General features: G+C 38.2%; 1 protein-coding gene across 1 annotated transcript in view; it reads left to right on the top strand.

The window, feature by feature from the left end:
• Nucleotides 1-19,399, top strand: part of LOC124155179 — a 188,168-nt gene that overhangs the window by 110,167 nt on the left and 58,602 nt on the right. Inside the window, exon 5 of the mRNA XM_046528896.1 lies at nucleotides 12,371-12,501. Within this exon, the coding sequence (XP_046384852.1) occupies nucleotides 12,371-12,501 (131 nt within the window). The remainder of the gene's footprint in view (nucleotides 1-12,370; nucleotides 12,502-19,399) is intronic.

Raw genomic sequence — 19,399 nt, 5'->3', positions numbered from 1 at the left:
AGGGGAAATGAAATGAAGTAGAAACAACTTGTGATGATCTCAAAAGTTCCATAAATAACATGAAATATATTTTTTTTATCAAAAAAATGTTTATTTAAAACTTGTTTCATTTTTTGAAATTTAAAGACATAAAACAAAAATAAAAGATTCGAATTGTCCAAAAAATCCAGGCCTTGTTATGCAGGACTTGAGGATGTGAAATGCCTTTGCTGTGTGGGTTGATATCTAGGATGTAAGATAACTCAATAAAACGCATAGTGAAAATCAAACAAATAGAAATATATAAATTAATATCCAATGATTATTCGAGACATTTCTACGTATGGTTAATAATGTTGAGAAATGTGGCAAAGAATTGAAATTTTCTGGATAATTAAAGACCCGTAGTTTAATCCCGGATAACTCTTCTCGATATAATTGTTGATACATTCGAAATCGTAGATTTTACTATTTATAAATAACTGCGCATCACTTTAGCTCCTAAAAGTATAATGCGACCTGTTTCAAACTTTATAAGCTAATATTCTGTCACACAAAGGAAGTAGGAGGCTTAAAATAAAGTTTCATCCGTCACTGAACGTTAAAATTCACGGAAGGCTTCTCATATCACACAAAGAAACTTATTGCAGAGTATCATAACCAGCGAAGTTGCATGGCATGATGCGGTGACAATATAAACGAGGAAGCACTGACTATACCAAACACAAAATTTTCGGGAATTACACGAACGGTGACTCAGTCAAGCCGATAACTTGATTAGTCAGATGGCTGAATCGATTCACTTAGACTCCATACTAACGAGGCGCGCGCACAGCATTTATGAATGAAATACTTTCCGCTGGGATGACGATCGACTAAAATTAGGATGCATTTAGACGGTGAAGCATGGAGTTAACGTACTTGAGAGGACGGAAGAGATGAGGACCCTCTCTTTTTTTTGGGTGAGTTTTAAACCCATTATTTATCCGATGGCTCTAATTTCCTGCTTGCCACTTAGGAATCGCTCCCTCTGAAACCTGAACTACGCTACCCACACCACCCCATGGGATCGAAATTCAGTCCCGTCCATCTTATTTGTCAGTTCTCCACCCCTTCTCTCGGGCAGGCAAGTAAATAAATAAAATTCACTCACTCATATTTAACTGTGTAATATTCCATTTTAAGGTTTCCTGGTTGGATAACTGTTCTTTATGCCATATATTTTTTTTAAATAAAGCGACCCGGGTTTCGATGTATAATCATCATCACCATGCGTAAATTATTATCTCCTTATCTTACTAATGCAAGATAGTCACGTAACGGAAGAGGAGATGAATTTTGAAACAGACGCCAGAAAGGGGAAAAGATATTCGTTCACGAGAGTGTCAATTAAAAGTGTTGAGACAACCATTTGTGTTCTTGTGTCATGGATATATCGAACTTCCACAAAATCAAGCCTCAAACAGTTTTATACGGTGATATCTTTGTATTTATCATATATACGTTTTGTATTTTGGACTCTGCATAGTTTTGTGCTAATGTTACCACCCGGCCACATGGTCGGCTTATAACTATTTCTTTAATAATAATAATAATAAATACTCCTGACCACCCCTGGCTTGATATTATTCACGCGGGAGGCTTAATGAAGCACGGAAGGCATCGCGTGCGGGAGACAAGCCGCTCGAAACTCCTCCCCTCATTAAAAATTTCGCGCCCGGGGACGCGAGGGAGGAGGAGAAATATAAGGTTTTAGTCAGCCGATCTTTCGCGGATTAATTTTTATAATTGCCGTACCCTAAACGTTGCGAGTATCACTCATCCCTCATCCGCCTGTTTAGAATCTCAACGTTTTCCTCATCATTTCGTTTAATTTTTTTTAAATTCATTTTTGAAACTCGTGTCATCTCCCTTTTTTTCTGCGCTCGCTTGGTTGAATAGCTTTCCTTCACTGTCCTTCGGCCCGTGCTCCACATTCGTGAACGCTTTCGAGATTTTTCCCCTCGCTTCTGTCCCAACCCTGAATCCATCTGCGGACCTCAAACACTAGTTCCGCATATTTCAGGAGACTTCACATCCATTTCATGTGGCGTGCTCATGGCGCTAATTAATTCGTATCCAGTTTGTTTGCTCGAGAGGATCCGTGGAAGTGACGGTAAAACGTTCTCGGTGGCATTTAATTTGCAAAATTGGCGACATAACGAGAACTTAGCTCTCTCGGTTTCGGGTCAACAAATGTAAGTCCATCGCGTGAGACCGCAGCACATCAATCTAAATGTTTCCTGCTCTTACTGATGCGGTGTGGATTTTCTGTTTCGATACGCGACTTTAACACAAGAAATAACATGGTTGTATTAAAAACGGCTACGCAGGGTGTGTCGCACTGTCGCATGACAGATGTAGGTAGTGAATTCATTCACCGATTTGTACAACGGTCTAAACCATTATCACTTGTACATGAGGTGTAGATGTGCACATCAAGTTTATACGCCCACCGAAGCAGACGTCGAGCGCAGATACAGGATCGCCTATGTCCCCAGTGGAGGGAAATATGTCTTTATCGGCAAACTTCAAAACGAGAGCGATTCTAAAAGCTGCCTTTTGGCAGATGAAAGAATGTTATTTTTAATTGCAAAATATAATTTCACGACAATATTATATTTACAATGGAAGTAGAAAAGGATAGACGAATACAATTTTTGGTCGTATTATTGCAGAGGAAAAACGATGGAACTGGGCTATGAGGTGTACAAAAGACCCTCTTCCACCAACCAATACTATGGATAATTACAAAAAAGGCAGGAAAGAACTAAGAAAATAAAAGAAAAAAGCGATGAAATTCAAGAGGCGCAGATTATTATTGCGCAGTGGTGTGAATAATAACAGGTTTTGATAACTTAGGGCAAATACATTATAAGAGTTTATTTCAGAGTTATGAAGGGTAATGACAGATTGATAAATGGATTGACCTTCAAATGTGGCGGCAAGAAGGAAAGTAATGAATAGTACAGAGGAGGATTTTCAGTACAGATGACGCCATTCATACGACATATTTTTTTGTTATTCAAAAATCAAGAGAGAAAGTCCTTTCAAGGCTACTTGCGAGATATATGAAACCATTACGATTATACTATATGTCACCTTGACTCAAAACACCTCCGTGCCTAATTTTGAAAAATTATAATTATACTCAAATTTAAGGTAGAGGCAATAATTGGCCGTGGTCGCATTTTCATATCAGCAACCATGCGGAGGAAATATGATGAAAGGTATATGAATAGTTAGTCATTTGGAGTTGAATAAAGAGATCAAATATTAGGTCAATAAGATTCGCTGAAGAGAAAGCTCTGGCTCGTTATTTTTCTCTGAGTTTCCAACAACTGATGGATACATGCACTGCAGAAAAATTATTTATTCGCATTGCAATAAATTCATCATATAGATCAATAAAATTGGCATTACGCTTATGTGGTCCTTTAGGCTCAAGAGATTCATTAAAAGTAAAATTTAGAGGTATTTACAAACTGTAGCGGCGTCTGCATTTTAGTTGATGTGTGCAGTCATCGTAGCGAAAAGGCCGCGGTAGGAAATCCACCAGGAAAAGTGGTAGGCCTGCAAAAGTGGCATTTTTTAAGAAGAGACTATTAAAATGATTGTCAAAAATTCAGACCTAGTTTTATTAATGGAAGGCAGAAAAAGTGTCACATATGGAGTAAAATGGAGTAGACGAATGAAGACCTATAATTATTTATACTTTCGAAAACACGTCTACTTTATTTTATAATTCCTCTCTCATGTTCACTATATACTTTCCAAAAGGTATGATTCCATTCTATTCAATCCGATTCCCACTCAATACTATCAACTCTACTCTTAGAGTGTAGACTAAATGTTGTGCGATCAATTCCCCAAGAAAGTTTAGGCTCTCTCTCTCTGCCTCTCTGAATACAAGATGCTCTCCAACGTATTCCCAGAAATAGATGTGTATATCTCTCCTACTTCAGCATTTTTAACAAATCGTATGCCAACCTTGTTCATGAAACTAGAATGATAAGGGAGGAAAATAGTTACGATAATATTTGTAGCCCAAGATCAAGAACCAAAAACAGTTTTCATTAACTTAAGACAAGGCAGCTTCAATCCTGCTATCACCATATCATTATTCCTTTCTTATAACTACAGTTTTACTAAATTTAGTCTCGGAAATTTCAATAGAAATAATCAAACAGTATCTATACTTTTAAGAAGTGTAGCTGAACGTTTGAAGCTTCTTAAAATGATTAGTATTGGCAATAGAGTACGTGATGCGATATCCATAGTGAATCGATATCTTCTACCACGTCATTAGCACTAGAAAAACTTTAAACACTCAAGTTCAAATTGTGTATGATTTACGGCACACTTCATTTATCTGGGGACCGAGTCTGGTTTTCGATCCTTTTTGGGCATCACTACCTTTTAAAATAGAAGTTCAAACCTATTGCCGAAGAAATAAAAATTCAATTCATGCACTAGCGATATATATATATCTTGGAGACGGACCAAGTCCCGTTCTCCTATTCTGAAAGCCGGAAAGAAAAGAAGTTGTGCCGTGGGAAGAAGAAGGAGATGTCCCCGTAGGAGCGCAAGAGAGAAGCCACGAGAGGAGGGACGAGAGATTCGCGAAAAGGAAACGTTGAGGTCTTTTGTGCGCTGCGTTTAACCATCTCAAAAGCGGCTTTCGCCTCATGAATACCCGGAGAACGGCAGTGGAAAGGGCGGAGTAAGGCGGGTGGGGGAAGAGTGAGGGAGGGAGCCGTTGACGACATGCAATTCCTGGGTCAAGCGTGCGTAATGAGTCTCCGGGCACATCCTCATTACTATCCTCGACGACCCCCGTCCCCCTCAACCGCTTCCCACCGCAGAGCTATATACTTACCCTCCCGCTAGGCACCACCCCGTGCACGAAGAGCAGGATGGGTATTGTGCAAAAAAACTGCCAATATTCGTTCAAAATATACAAAACATATAAACCGATACACTGAAGTTTGATATTTTTATGTTACAAAGACGGACAGAAATAATTTATTTCAAGAAATTCGGAACAATCAAATTCAGAAATTATTTTTTGAAATAATGACTTTCACTTGTACATAATAGGAATATTTAAATAATATAATTATCGTCTCCCCGAACTATATTTCTGTGCTCCTTACTGTTATTGCATTTTTTACGCATTACTGGTTAATGTAAACAAGATATTTTTAATATCGGTACCCATAAACCGAAAGAGACACAATACATCAATTTTCGATGTTTTTAGCATTCTCACTCAGTAATTCAATTCGAAAGCTGGTTTGGAGAGGTGAAGGTAGACCTTAAGTACTAAGCAACAGGCATGTGGATTTCTTACACACAGGCTGGAGGTGGTTTCTAACTCTGGACAAACTCTCACCGTTGGGGCCTTTTGTGACGAGAGGGTCTTAAGGGTTAATCCTGAATTTGCGACAACCTCTAACATGGAAAAATCTTCAAATACTGAACTGCACTAAGTAAATCTGGCCAAAGAGCGAAGTTCAGTCTCCATGAACCCGTAAAAATATTAACGCCACCCTCTGTCTCCTTTTAATGAGACATATTTTACAGAAACAAGGGAGGGAGCCGCTTGGACACTAGGACGGTATCTGCTTTACTTAGAGTGCTTCAGCACTTAAAAACATTCTTTCAGAGCAATAAAGAGAACATTATTTTAGAGCCACACCACATTTCCATTTCAGACAGAACAAAAAAATCAAGAGAGATATTTTGCTGTACATTTGTATTGCCGTTGTATGAATTCCTTGTTCCCCTGAACACTGAAGGACCTTAATGAATGCCATGACGAAATCAGGCCGTCAAATCGCTCACATCTCGCACCTAATTTTTTTTTTACGGCTTAGGTCCTTACACATGCCACCACACACCTACTGAGGTGGCTAGCGAGATAGGAACTATGAGGGTTCTAGGTGAACCCTCTTAAGGATACAACACACCGGGGCCGGGAACCAAGAACGTGGCTTATACGCCCGATCACCCGGGGAGGGGCTGGAGAGGTAGGAAAAAGGATAGAGGCGCCGCCGCGATGGGAGCCCGCCGACGCCTCTCGGAAAGGATAGGAGCGGAAGGGAGGGGACGGGGAAAAACACCTCAACGCTATAGAAGCGAAAAGGGCCCACTTAATAGCGAAACCAAGCATACGCAATTAATTTTATACCAATCCTAGTGGATTTTCCTATGAGGAAGAAAAATCCATCGATCGAATCGGTGGATGGCTAGCGAGATAGTAAGAATATGCGCGTGTCAATAAATTTTAAGTAAAAAAAAAAAACTCAACACACTAGGAAGAAAAGAAAAGGAAAGCAACGCCGGCAAGCCTAACTCCCGCTCGCTGACCCCAAGGACCCGAGCGAAAAATAAAAAAAAACTCCAATCCGATGCAAAATAAACTCATCATCATCATCACTGGTCAACAATCCTAAGATTGATATGACGCAGCTCTCCACTCAACTCTCCTATCAGCCAACCTTTTCACACCTACGTATGTCTTCTCTTTCAAATCCTTCTTTACCTGTTCCATATAATTTTTCGAGGTCTTGTTTCTTCGTTATTACCATCTACTTGTCACTCAACGATTGTAAAATAATAACGGCAAAATAAACTATTGATTGCAGAATTAAAAAACCTAAATGAAAAGGTCAAGATGAGGTAACGTTGCAACGCACAAATGTCTGCGACCGCTTACTTCCGATAAAAGGTTACTTCACAAAGTCAAAAATGACTAAGTAGTGTTGAAGTTATAGTTCAATACTGAATTTTATTTTTATTTTATAAATGAAATTATTATTTCCACTGGCATGTATGTCAAGTTGATATGACAATTTTCTGTGGCTCAATAAGGGTATAAACTCCATGATCGCTCGGAAAGTGCCTAAAAACTGGTCCTCATTCTCTTTTCGGTACATAAACCTGCCATTTATAAACTAAAGCGGCATTTTTACCATTAACAATGAACACAGAAGAAAATATATTTCAGCCTGAGGTAAATTACTTTCAAGTCAGACGAACCGTTGCTTAAAAAATAGTTTACGACGTAATTCTGTGGAAATCGCTAATATTCAGCATAATGCAATCACTTAATCTAATTTCAAAACATTTTCTCGATAGATCTAGGTTTCAGCGTTCATATATCAGCTAGGCATAATGTAATTTTCAAAATGATAGATTAGTAGCACGTAAAATCTCACGATGGATGAAATTCGTAGCTAGAGGCTTGGAGGCGAGTAGGTTGCCTGTATCGATGGAAAATACACAGTATTTGAAAGCATGACAAACACGTGCTCCAATTTAAACAGATGCATAATTAGAGTAAAATTTGTTTTGATTACCAGGTACGTAGCTAAAATATACTCCTCGTTGATCGTGTATAATGAGTCAAACTCTAGCAGTGAACAGCAAATACTTAAGAAATGGACACCGGAAACAATCAGATACTAAACATACATATATTGGCCTTAACTATTCTTTTACCTTTCTAACGGTATTTAAATATAGCGAAACATCAGTAGGTACTGGTAGAAATATTTGTTCGCAGAGCATTTAGACGTTTGGTCAGAGCGCATCCTCGAATGTACAGAGCGGCGTAAAAGTAATGGGGGCGTAGACTTGGGGAGACGACCATCACCCACGGCCGTTTCCGTGTTCATCGTGCTGCCCTATCAAAGGGAGCGGAGGAGCATTCTCCACTGCCGGAGTCGTTCCGCAGCGTGGGCATCGTCCTAGCACTACTTCTCACGAGGATTCCCACTTCATTACGGCATCTCTCGCCGGCTCACGTCCCATAACACTCCCTCTCTCTCTCGCCCGCCGTTCTCTGGTTTAATATTTCATGCGCCACTTTTGCCATTCTTGGAGGCCGCCCTTCCACGGCCGTCCGCGACAGCTATACGAACTCACGGCCACGGTTTTGCCCAGTCTAATGCTCCCTCTTTCCTTCCCACCTCACCCGCCCGTTTCCCCTCCGTTATAATTCAATTACGCAGGACTTAAGGGCGAATAAAGTTCCCGCGAGAGAAATTAAGAGTAGCATAAAACAAATTAGAGTCGTGAAAAACTCGACAGTCTTCGCAATTACGTGACGCTTTCCTCCCAGAAGGGCGTCTTACGAGTGTTTTTTTCATCAGGTTATAGCAGTAAAAATGGTTTATTTGACTCACACGGGGTTTTCTCGACCTCTCCCTTAAACTTAGTGTTCAATAATTCTTTTTCTCATTAGTATTCTCCGAGTAGTGTCACCTACTTTCTCTCACAACCCCCACGTAATTATTTTTAAGTACACCAACGAATGCATGAGTCAAGCCATCCAACTTTTGTCTCATCAACGTTATCTTCAATGAAATTTCGGAAATGTCACTGTCTTATTCATTGCAAAAGGGTGATAAATAGAAATCTCATTCTAATGTGAATTTTCAGACTACTATGCATACAAAAATGATGCCAAAAAAAGGCTATGCATGGACAAAATGACACAGTGAAAATCAATTGGAAATATTTCTACTTGAAAATCCGGGGAGTTGACAATATGCAAAATAAAATTTAAATAATTCATTCAAATGTTTTGAAAGCTGCCAATAAATGCCAGTTTCTTTTCATTCCGAAAATTATGCGTAGGTTGATTCCGAAAACTAAATACTGAATCGTCTTATTTCGCCGATTCTATCCACAATTGTTTCTCAAATTCTATTTTTATAAAAAGTAACAATGACTTATTGTTAATCTGAGTAGTTTTCCATAGCAACCGTAACTTTATACAATAATGCCAAAAAAAATTTCAGATACAAAATTCCTCTGAAACTATGACGAAAAGAAATGAAGTACCTACTAAAGAAACATCTACACAAACCAAAACTTCCTTCAAAGCGAAACAACTCCTCCCTCAACATTTTAATGTTTAAATTGGGTTTCCACTGCCACAATAGCATTTTAAAAGGTTCCCTCTCTTTCAGTTCCCACATGCATACTTTTGCCTCCCCTACCGTGTCTAAGTTTTTCACGCTTCCAGTCTTTCGCACGCAAGCATATTCTCATGTTTTGGTCCCCTAGGGAAAGACTCAACGCCAGGGTAGATGTTTAAGTTCTTCCTTTTGAGTGTTCCTCGGAGTGGTCCCGAGGTCTTTGCCCGTCGGCGGAACGGAGGGCGTTTTCGGTTGAGTTACAGGAAAGGGCAGTGCGCTACTTCTTATGGCAGAGTAAAACAGCTTAGCTCTTATGCACGCTGAGTTAAGGAAGAAAATCGAATTTTCTGTAATACCTATGTGATCATACAGTTTTTTTGGGAGAGAGTGATATCGCAAATGCTTCATCCAGATAGAAATTTAAGGTTGTTTTTCACAGAACATATGGAATGACAAAGTTTTCATCGAATTTCTATATTTAAAAAAGCTTTCGCGGAATTTTTTAAGATCCATCAGAAATTTAATTACATATTGTTTCAATACATTATAAGAATTTCAATTTTTTGGCACAAATGGACTTCCAAACTCCTACAGAAGTCAGGGAGATTTTTTTGTTATTCTAGGAGAAATTTGAATAAAATATACTCTTTTTATAATCATGCCATTTATTGGCCAATTTCAAAATAATAATGGACATAATCCTCAATTAAATTTTACCAGCAAAAAAAATATCAGTAAATATCGTTAAAGGTATGAACCCAAAAAATCGAGGTACCTATGTACAGCTGTAAATAATATTTTACATCCACAATTTAATCTTTGTATACGCCGAATCGCAAATTTCCTCACAGTTTACACTATTTATTTTGACTTTTCGCTTTATTAAAGTTGATGGTCTACTCGTCCACCAGGCTGAATTCCGAAACAGCAAGGTCGACAAAGCCTCAAGAAAATACAGATAAAAGCGGCAAGCACAATGTTTGAGTCTCTTGCACAGTACTCAACAAAGATGCAGTAACAATCAATAATGAATGATTGATGAATATTACTGCAGCCAATGTAGCCTAACATTAATAAAAACACTACGAAAATATTGTACTCCAATTATGATAAAGAGTTCTGAGCTAATCATAATTCGCGCTTAGTCAAAAATGGTTATTTTTGCTGCAGATAGTGGATAGCATGCTAATACTACTTAATGCCCGTTGGGAGTCTGAATAGGTTTGCAAATGGCATCTTTATTTCGATTTCATATAGGAAAATAAGCTCGTTCTTACTCGAAAAAAAACATTAACTTTTGAAAAAAATCACAACTACTACACCGTAACTATTTTCTTGGATCATTAATTATAGCTTTCCCTCTCTTTAAAAAGTAACGACAATGATTCCTTCCCTCAAGAGCCGTTTTTTAAGCTACACTGGTCATATTCACGATATAGTTAATTTTACAGAGAGGGCGTTTTCCACCTCATTGAGATGAAATTTAGGAACAGCTCCAATGGCTGAACCTCGCGATTACAAGCCTCGCCTTTCAGCTCACAGAATACTAATCAGGCAGATCGCCGGTCCATTCACCTGAATCGCGCCTGCCACAGACAGACCACCGACAGAGAGAGAGAGAGAGAAAAGAGGGGGGAGGGGTAGGTGGTGATCATTCCATTTTAATCGCCCGCGGGCCAGTCCCAACAGGTTATTCCAAAATGGCTTTATTCCTTTGACACGCCATTTGGCCGGGGACAAAAAGCCAAAGGGACAGCAGAAGCGTGGGTGGGGTTGGAGGTGGTGTGAGGCGCTTGAAAATTTCATCCCGTGGGACAGAACACCCCTATAGAGTAACCGAAGGGAAAACCACCGAAAATTGGGTGCGAGAGAAGAAGAGAGGTGGTATAGGGGCCGATGGTGGTGGCGGGGAGACAGTGACAGTTTTTGTCTCCAACGGGACAAAGGGGTTAGAGGTACGCCAAAGGCGGAAACGTTCAAAAGATGTCCGACGGTTTTTTTTTTAATATTTCAGACACTGGTCGATGAAGGGGACTTGCCTACCTTTCGCCAAACCGTATGATTAACCCCGATCCGTCTGTCTGGCGAGTGCTCGTGAATGAGATTGGGAATGAATAAGAGCCGCTCTACGCTGCCCTCCGAAACCTTTTCATTCACCAAGGTTCACTTCAGACGGTGATCGGGTGGAGTGGCTGGGGGTGAACATTCCGGAATGAATCGACGCGCCTGAGCTGTAGAATTGGCGGACACGTGGGAGAATTGCAGCGATGAGAACAATATGAGGGTGCAAATTCATGATTAAGTCCAATTTATCAGTCTGTAACTAATGTATGCAATCAATACCACAGTCCCTTCACCCTTTTTGTCACTTCAGAAACAAGATTAATACGGTGTGAGTGGAAGGAGAGCTAAGCTCAGCTAAATTAGATAAGCTGAATGAATTCATATCCAGACATCTAATTTATCTGCAAAGCAATCAATACAATTCTTCTATAAAAATTAATCGAAGCAAAAAAATAATGGAAATGATCAAAGTAACGTTGAATACTTCGTAGTTACCGTATTCAGAAGTAAAAATTTTTTATGATGAATGCAAAAAATCATTATATCCGTCGGAAAATTTGTTTCTTAATATTAAATAGCTGGAGAAAATGAATGAATTGATGTATTTAACATCTCCGTAGCGGGTAAACTCTTTTTAAAAAATATTTTTTAAATTTTGGTTCATAACGCATTATCAATTTCTGTGCGATGCGGCGTGGCTGTGAGAACTATGAAGTTGATGTGTCGGTTGCCTGATGTAGATACGTTCCGATACGGGGATGGAGCATTTCTCAGGCGTTGTTTTGCTAAGCACTATTTCAAATATTGACAATGGAATTGGGTTGTTATGCATCATAAATTTTCATTGTTTTACGCTACATTTTCCTTGGTAGCACTTAAAAACTGACACAATTAGGCAAATCTCCACTCATTCGCATCATATGAAAAATAATTATGTTTTCGCTATTGTTTTATAATAAAAATTACACCTCAAATTTTAATGCCATTTTTATCTCTTTTTGTGTGCATAATTATAGAACTACAATAGCTTTAAAATAAGACGCAAGTAATCGAGAATTGGCATTTGCTTTCCAAAAAATAAATCAATTACAAATCCTTTTACGCCTATTTTTCTTCATAAAACACCTTCAAAACTGTCAATCGTAGCTATTTTACATTCCATTTCACCCGAGCGCCGATAAAAGTAAATTCTGATAGTAAATGTGAATATACCGCTTGATTCATGAAACTTTTATCTAAAATTTCGGTTGTATATATAATTTATGTACCTAGTACAGATGTTATTGAAATCATATTTCCAACGAACATTACATCACCAGCCTCCTCAGAATGCTCACATGTTCTTTCTCTTCCCGCAGTGCGTTCCGCTGGTGGGTAACGGCTTCCGCCGAGGAGGCTATGAGTGCCGCTGCCTTCCCGGCTACTTCAACCCGCAGGCCACCTGGCGAGGATTCACGGCACTACCACCTGGAAAAGAAGGAACGAGAAGGTGAGCATTTACGGTTTCCCATTGCACGCACCATGGATTCGCACGCATTCGGAGTAGCTGTTTTGAAGAGATAAAGTTCGAAAACGGCAAAGAGGTACATGCCATACATCGGTTAAACTCACGATGATGCTTAAAGTAGTCACGGCTATACCCCATACAATGGGCCAATGTGATTGCATACACTCGGATAATGGAACCGTTCCTATTTTATACCGTTATTTTATGCGAAAATCAGCTTTGAATAATGTGATATTATCCCTTTAATAGGATTTTATTGTCCTCAGGATTTTTTGAAGGGCCTCATTTTCGTCTGAAGGTCTCTTTAATCCAATTGGTTGATCTTCTTCCTTATATTAAAGTTATAACATTCAAACGGCTCAATTTCTGGTAGGATCCTTATCTCTTGAATAAGAAGATAAAACGGAATTATGGATATTGAACAATTAATCAAAGCAGGAGCGCTAAAGAGGACAACTAATACGATATTTTATATGGTTCAATTAATTAAATCCAAAAATTACCGCGAAATGGTTGGAAATAAGAATTGTGGAATTAGTTGGTTGGAAAATCAAAATAAATTAATGAAAAAAGCAGCTAGATTAGTTTTGTTTAAGTTTATTCGGGATTGCCACCGGATAAGGTTCTCCATCTCTGCCGACGTTTCGATGGCCGAGTCGTCCATCGTCATCAGGGCTGGTGACGATGACGATGAGACGTCAGCCCTGATGACAATGGACGACTCGGCCATCGAAACGTCGGCAGAGATGGAGAACCTTATCCGGTGGCAATCCCGAATAAACTTCAACAACATCATACGCCGGGAAAACCTCAGATCTTTCTTCACACAGCTAGATTAGTTGATTAACGATACAAATGGTTGAGATTTCTAAGGGGGAGGTAACTATAGTAATAAACTCAGAACCTCGCTATACCTCTGCAACTCTCATACTAAGGTAGATATTCTACGGGCAGGTATCAAAGTATTCACATTGTTAACAAAAAGACTCCAGGCCATATTAATTGATAATGATTAAACTGAATGAGAACAGTACTCAGTTATAAGCCTGTAAGCCAGAAAGCCTGCATAATAAAGTATACAGCTTCCGCTTTATAATGAAAATAAAACTTAATTATACACTTATACCAAAAATAATTTTATATTGAGACACCCCTTACCCTAAATACGCTAAATTGGTCAATACAGGCTCAATGAGAAATAAGCTCACCGACACTTACCGGCCTTCGGGTTGAAATACTGGGCAATAATAAGCATCAGTAAGTTAATATGCTCCATGGCGCATACTCTCTTCTATACATCGTGTTTGATTACTCATTTCTTCTTATAATTATTTTGAAACAATATACTAGGTACTAGAATTATTCATAATACTCAACAATAATTTTAAAAATATAATCTCCAGCAGTAAGGAATCGAATTTTAGGTTTCATTGTCTTTTCCTCATTCTCTATATCACATCCTTCCTCCTCCTTCCATAGATTCCATTGGCCTGCCTCAAACTTTATTCGTCCTTTTCTAACACGTTATTTCTCCCTTTCTACTCATCTGAGTACTTAATCGCACTTAGAATGCATGATTATTTTTTACACCGGTCACTGGGCTCTGTGAAAGAGCTCTGAGAAGCTTTAAAAATTCTTCGGCAGACTCCGATGAATTTCACAGACTTTTGGCTTTCTTTGATTAGAAATCCTCAAATTTAATATTAATTTAAAATTTTCAACAGTTCCAAACTCTACCCAACTTGATGAAAAAATAAGAAAATACTTAAATGCGAAAACCGAGGAGAAAAAGAGGTTGGACGGAAGTGTTTCCGAAATATTTCTCCTCCGTGTTTGTCCAGCAAATTGAATTTCTGGGTTGAGTATATGCGGAGAGGAAGAGGGGTGGAAATGAGACTTTTTTGCCTCTCGCTCGAACCCTTAATCCAAATTGAACTCGCGGAGAGCAAAACTGTCTCCCTGCTCTCATCTTATATTCTTTTCCAAATGAAAATTCTCTGATTAGCGAGATGTAAAGTATGGACGTCTCTTTTTCCGTCTCACCAAAGTGGTGACAAGTTTTTGATTAAATTTATTCATGCGTTCCAAGTTATTCTCGACGACAGACGTGCTGTTTACTCCACATTAATTACCTGGAAATTAAAATCGTTGACCATGCATGCTTTCAAAGTAAGACTTCATTTTTTTTGGAGAAATGAAAATACACGAGGTCAAGTACAGGTTTGCTATGCGTGTTTTATACTTGATTTTGAGTAGATATTACGATTGAATCCAAACAAGAAGTTCATGCGTGGTGGGAAAACTCCGAAATTATAACAAAAGGACAAAATAAGAGCTTTCACGGATCTAATAGTACAAATGAAGCGTTTTAGCGGTTAGAACATCTTCTGATCTGGGTTATGATCACTTATTCGGCGGAAGATATATAACCGCTTAATAAATTCGTCTCCAATTACCTTCGAGTCGAGCATTTTCCGTAGCGAAAGGAATTTATTTGCCTTAGGGTTGACATTCAACTACTTAGCAAATAAATGTACACCGAAGTTCTGCTACGTTCACCATATAGCAAAGGTACTACTCTTAAAACTAACATTTTAATGTAAAATTAGTGAATTTGGAGAGACGTGAACTAAAAAAGTGTTTCTGCTAAATCTCCTTTAGCAAGAAACTTTTTCAATGCTTCAAATATGCAGTATCACGCAATTTTGCTAGGCAACAAGAACAATAACAGTATGAACTACGGAACTAAATAGAAGTGGAAAAAATGTGCAAAAAAGAAGCAAAAAAGCCTTTAAAGTGCCTTTTCTGGAATCTTTAACTTGAAGAGATGCTTTAGTTATAAACAAGTATCATTATCTAAGTTTCCTAAGTATTAATATGATTCCAGAAGAAAGTCTATGCGCAGTTAATCAAATAATGACGATTGAAAACCCATATTCCAAAAAGCTTCGAGTGGAAGATAAAATTAGGTAGATTTCTGGAGAAGCGTCATTGACGTACAATTTTAGGTGATGAATATTCATTTAATTCACTAAAATAACGCTTGACGTGAAGTTACCTCCTGCATTAGAAAATAGTTATATTAGAAATTAGTTCTATCTACATTAGAAAAAGTCACTCCAGCCTCTTTAAAATCTCGGTTCCGTCTTTATTGCACGGGCTGCAAGAACAGTTTGAATGGCCAGAGAGTAACAACTAAAGGAAACTCACATCGAGGGTAGCGGTAAAAAATATAACAAAAAAATTCAACTATCCAATGCCTGAATCACACGATATTTGATACTTGAAGGCAAGGGGACTGTATAGAGGAAGCTCATTTCTGTTGTCACTTCGGTCGCATTTTAATCTGTTTCCAAAAATGTCCATGGCGCTGTGATGAGCAATGCGATCGCCTTTTTCCAATATTTTGCAGTATAATATTTGTAATTAAGAGGAATAGCACTGAAAAATTATACGTTTGATTGATCATATCATCATGTATATAAATTTCACTTAATACCCCTAATTTCACCTTATTTCTCCGTTATACTCCGGGATAACTTTGTTCGCCAGCGACGCGGTTGGCGACTTTGGTAAATCCATTTAAATGCGCGGTGAGTGACAACACATTTAAAGGCCCTATTGAGGATCCTCTTTTGTGATATCGTGCTTTAACGTTAAGTATTAGGTAATAGAGAGGGAATATACTATAACCCCTACATCACCATCAGTACCTGGCTGGTAAACTTATTCGTATACTCGCTATGGTATTACATACTATCACCTACCAGTACCAAGAACGTAATAAGTTCAACTGCTTTCCCCTGGCCAGTTCTTCTCTTTTCCCCGCCCCCTCATCCAGGCTTGCTATATGAAGGCTATTTATTTTCAATTCACCAAAAGAATACTTACATGAAGTTTCTTTAAGTGTCATTTTATTTCCAGTAATAACTCGGATGAATTGCTTGTCATTTTATTAAAATAATTTGAGAATACGCAATTTCAATAAATAACTTTAAATAAATTTAAAAGTAGAAATTACGTTATCCATTGATTTATACACGGCCCAAACCGTAAGTAATGAGATATTAAATATTTAAACACCTCGCGTTTTCTTTTTTCCACAAAATTTAGCATATTTATCATAAAAACCATACTCAAGAAAGATCTGAGGTTTTCCCGGCGTATGCTGTTGTTGAAGTTTATTCGGGATTGCCACCGGATAAGGTTCTCCATCTCTGCCGACGTTTCGATGGCCGAGTCGTCCATCGTCATCAGGGCTGATGACGATGGACGACTCGGCCATCGAAACGTCGCGACGCGTCGGCAGAGATGGAGAACCTTATCCGGTGGCAATCCCGAATAAACTTCAACAAAACCATACTCACATTCACGTTTGCAATACTTATGAAAAAAACAAGCAAGAGAGGACTTATGTTTTCGTGGAATGGATGAAGACACAGCTATTACGCTCCCTCTATATTACTTGCTGCGATATCCCAAATTCCCCCGTAAGGAGAAAAAACAACAGGGCCAAGTTTGAGAGAGAAGTTGGGGACATTTCCGGATTTCGGGGAGCCTCTCGGACCATGTATATGATTTCAATAATTTCCGGTCCGTCCGGAAAAATGTCCAGAACACCCGAAAGGCCTCGCAGAATCTTCCGTTATAGGGATTCTGACCCATCTAAAACCATATCAGTGTGAGGCCATACATATTCCCCGTCCAAAGTATCGCATTGCGTCCTATAAATCACAGAGCAAACAGAAACTCGGAGAATCAGATGCAAATTCTGAGAGGCTTCTCATCCAGCAACAAGTGTTACCCACCAATGCACCGAATATTTACGACATATTGAAAGTAATATCTGTGGGAGGATAAAATCTCTTAAGAGACACTTTACATCTGTACATTTCTTCATTAAATTCATTTTATAATAGCTGCGAGGTTCGATTCTCCTTTTTTATTACCAACCGCAATAGAAAGATGACATGGATGTAATCAACACTCATCACGATATATAACTTATATTCCATGCAACTCCATTCACTAAAAATATTTTTTTATCAATTACAATATCAATTGTTCTAAAATACTAACATCAAATTTTTATGCGACAAAAAAAATACCTCATTCGTCTTCCAACCAATAGATTTCAGAAAACCGTTTAAATCAATGAATTCTAAAGAAGCCTGGATAACATGAATAAATGTACTCAACGATTTTAATGTTTTTTCTTCTCGAACGATGGGCTACAGAACGTAATAACCCGAGAGCATCAGAGTTAGTAGAGTCATATTTTAAACCTAAAAACCTAAAAAATATTTTACACTAGGAAAACATCGGATCTAACATTATTTTTTAATCGAAGAAGAATATGTGGGACTATACGTAATCAGTCCTGCCGGACTGGGAGACCGGGAGGTAAAAATAAACACCACTTCTTTCAGAATTGCCCATATCCTTTCGTGGAAGTTAAATATGAGTTTCTCTAAGGCAATGGATAGCAAGTATCAGATTCAGAGCCAAACCATGAGCAAAAATGGGAGAACTCGAGCGATAGATCCCCATAAATTTCTAGTAGCTTATCAGATAATGCCCTATGATGAGACGAGAGCTCAAAGTTCCACGCCTGCTATCTACTTTTCCGCAGTGGCTAGGACGAGATCCTGATTAATATTAAAAGCCTTTATACGACCCACCGGATTAGCGAGGATTTTCATTCTCGAGCTAGAGGTTCATCTTGAGGTTAGATCGATACGGCGATGGGAACATTAGAAGGATAGGGCAATCGACTACACCAGAATCTTGGCTTCAATGAGTTTCTGCAAAAGGTATGAGAGCAGCCTGCCTGAAATATATGATTCGGAGAGAAGTTACAGGTTTCAAAGACGGTTAGAAAACATAATACTGGGTAATAATTTACGGTAACCATACATTTTTCATAATATAGAACATTCCATAATGTGATATATGAAATTCAATTTATCGTGACTGAAGCTGAAGCCGCTATATATTTCATGTTCCAACGAGTATATTTCATTTTCATCGGAACAGTTCAATGCCACTACAGATGATGATTTGAAATAAAAATTAGTGATCCATTCTTCAATAGTCTTTACTGATCACGAGTTATTGTTTCACAGCTATCAGAGCATTACCCATTAATTGCATGATATTTTTAAAAAATAATTCACCCACAGTTGACTGAAATTCCAAGCTAATTTTTCGGGAATAATTTTATAAATATATACTGCATAGGGGACATTTTACGAAAAAGGACATTGGGGAGTGGTCATTTTTGTTCCAATCGCCTCGTATTTCGACGAATCTTGGTACTTAAGGTGATAATAATAGATATATAACACCGTTCTCTAAAACTTGATTGATACCAGGGTTATGAAAAATTGATTTTCAAAAAATTAAGTGAAATCTAGGGGACATACCGGGAAAATGGCTTTTATTGTATTCATGTATGTATTTTTATTTTCAAAATCCACCATATTTTGGGAATATGGCTACTTTAAGATCACAGAAATGAAAAAATAAAAAAAAATAAGTTGTGCCCTACCATGCTATGTGATTGCTGTGGTTGGATGGGTTATAACAACCGTTTTCAAAGATTTCTGGTCATTTTTTCTTTCTAAATTATAAAATACAGCCCAAAAATAAATAAAATTCGTACAACTTACAAATTAACTAAGTGCCAAATTATGGAATTCATCAACACCGTAAAAAAAAACTGTTTTTAATTCATCTTCGTAATCGAATACCCTCCTATGAGCTAAAAAGTTTCATCTCAATTGGGTAATTCCGGAATCAGGGCTTGTTTATTCGCCTATAATGAAAATAGTGCTGATATAAATAGAGTACATTATAAACAGGGAGTCCTTCATTGGTG

Source organism: Ischnura elegans, chromosome 3, assembly GCF_921293095.1.
Source record: "Ischnura elegans chromosome 3, ioIscEleg1.1, whole genome shotgun sequence".
NCBI lineage: Eukaryota > Metazoa > Arthropoda > Insecta > Odonata > Coenagrionidae > Ischnura > Ischnura elegans.
Note: the sequence above shows the minus strand (reverse complement) of the source record. Positions and strands in the feature narration are given on the sequence as shown.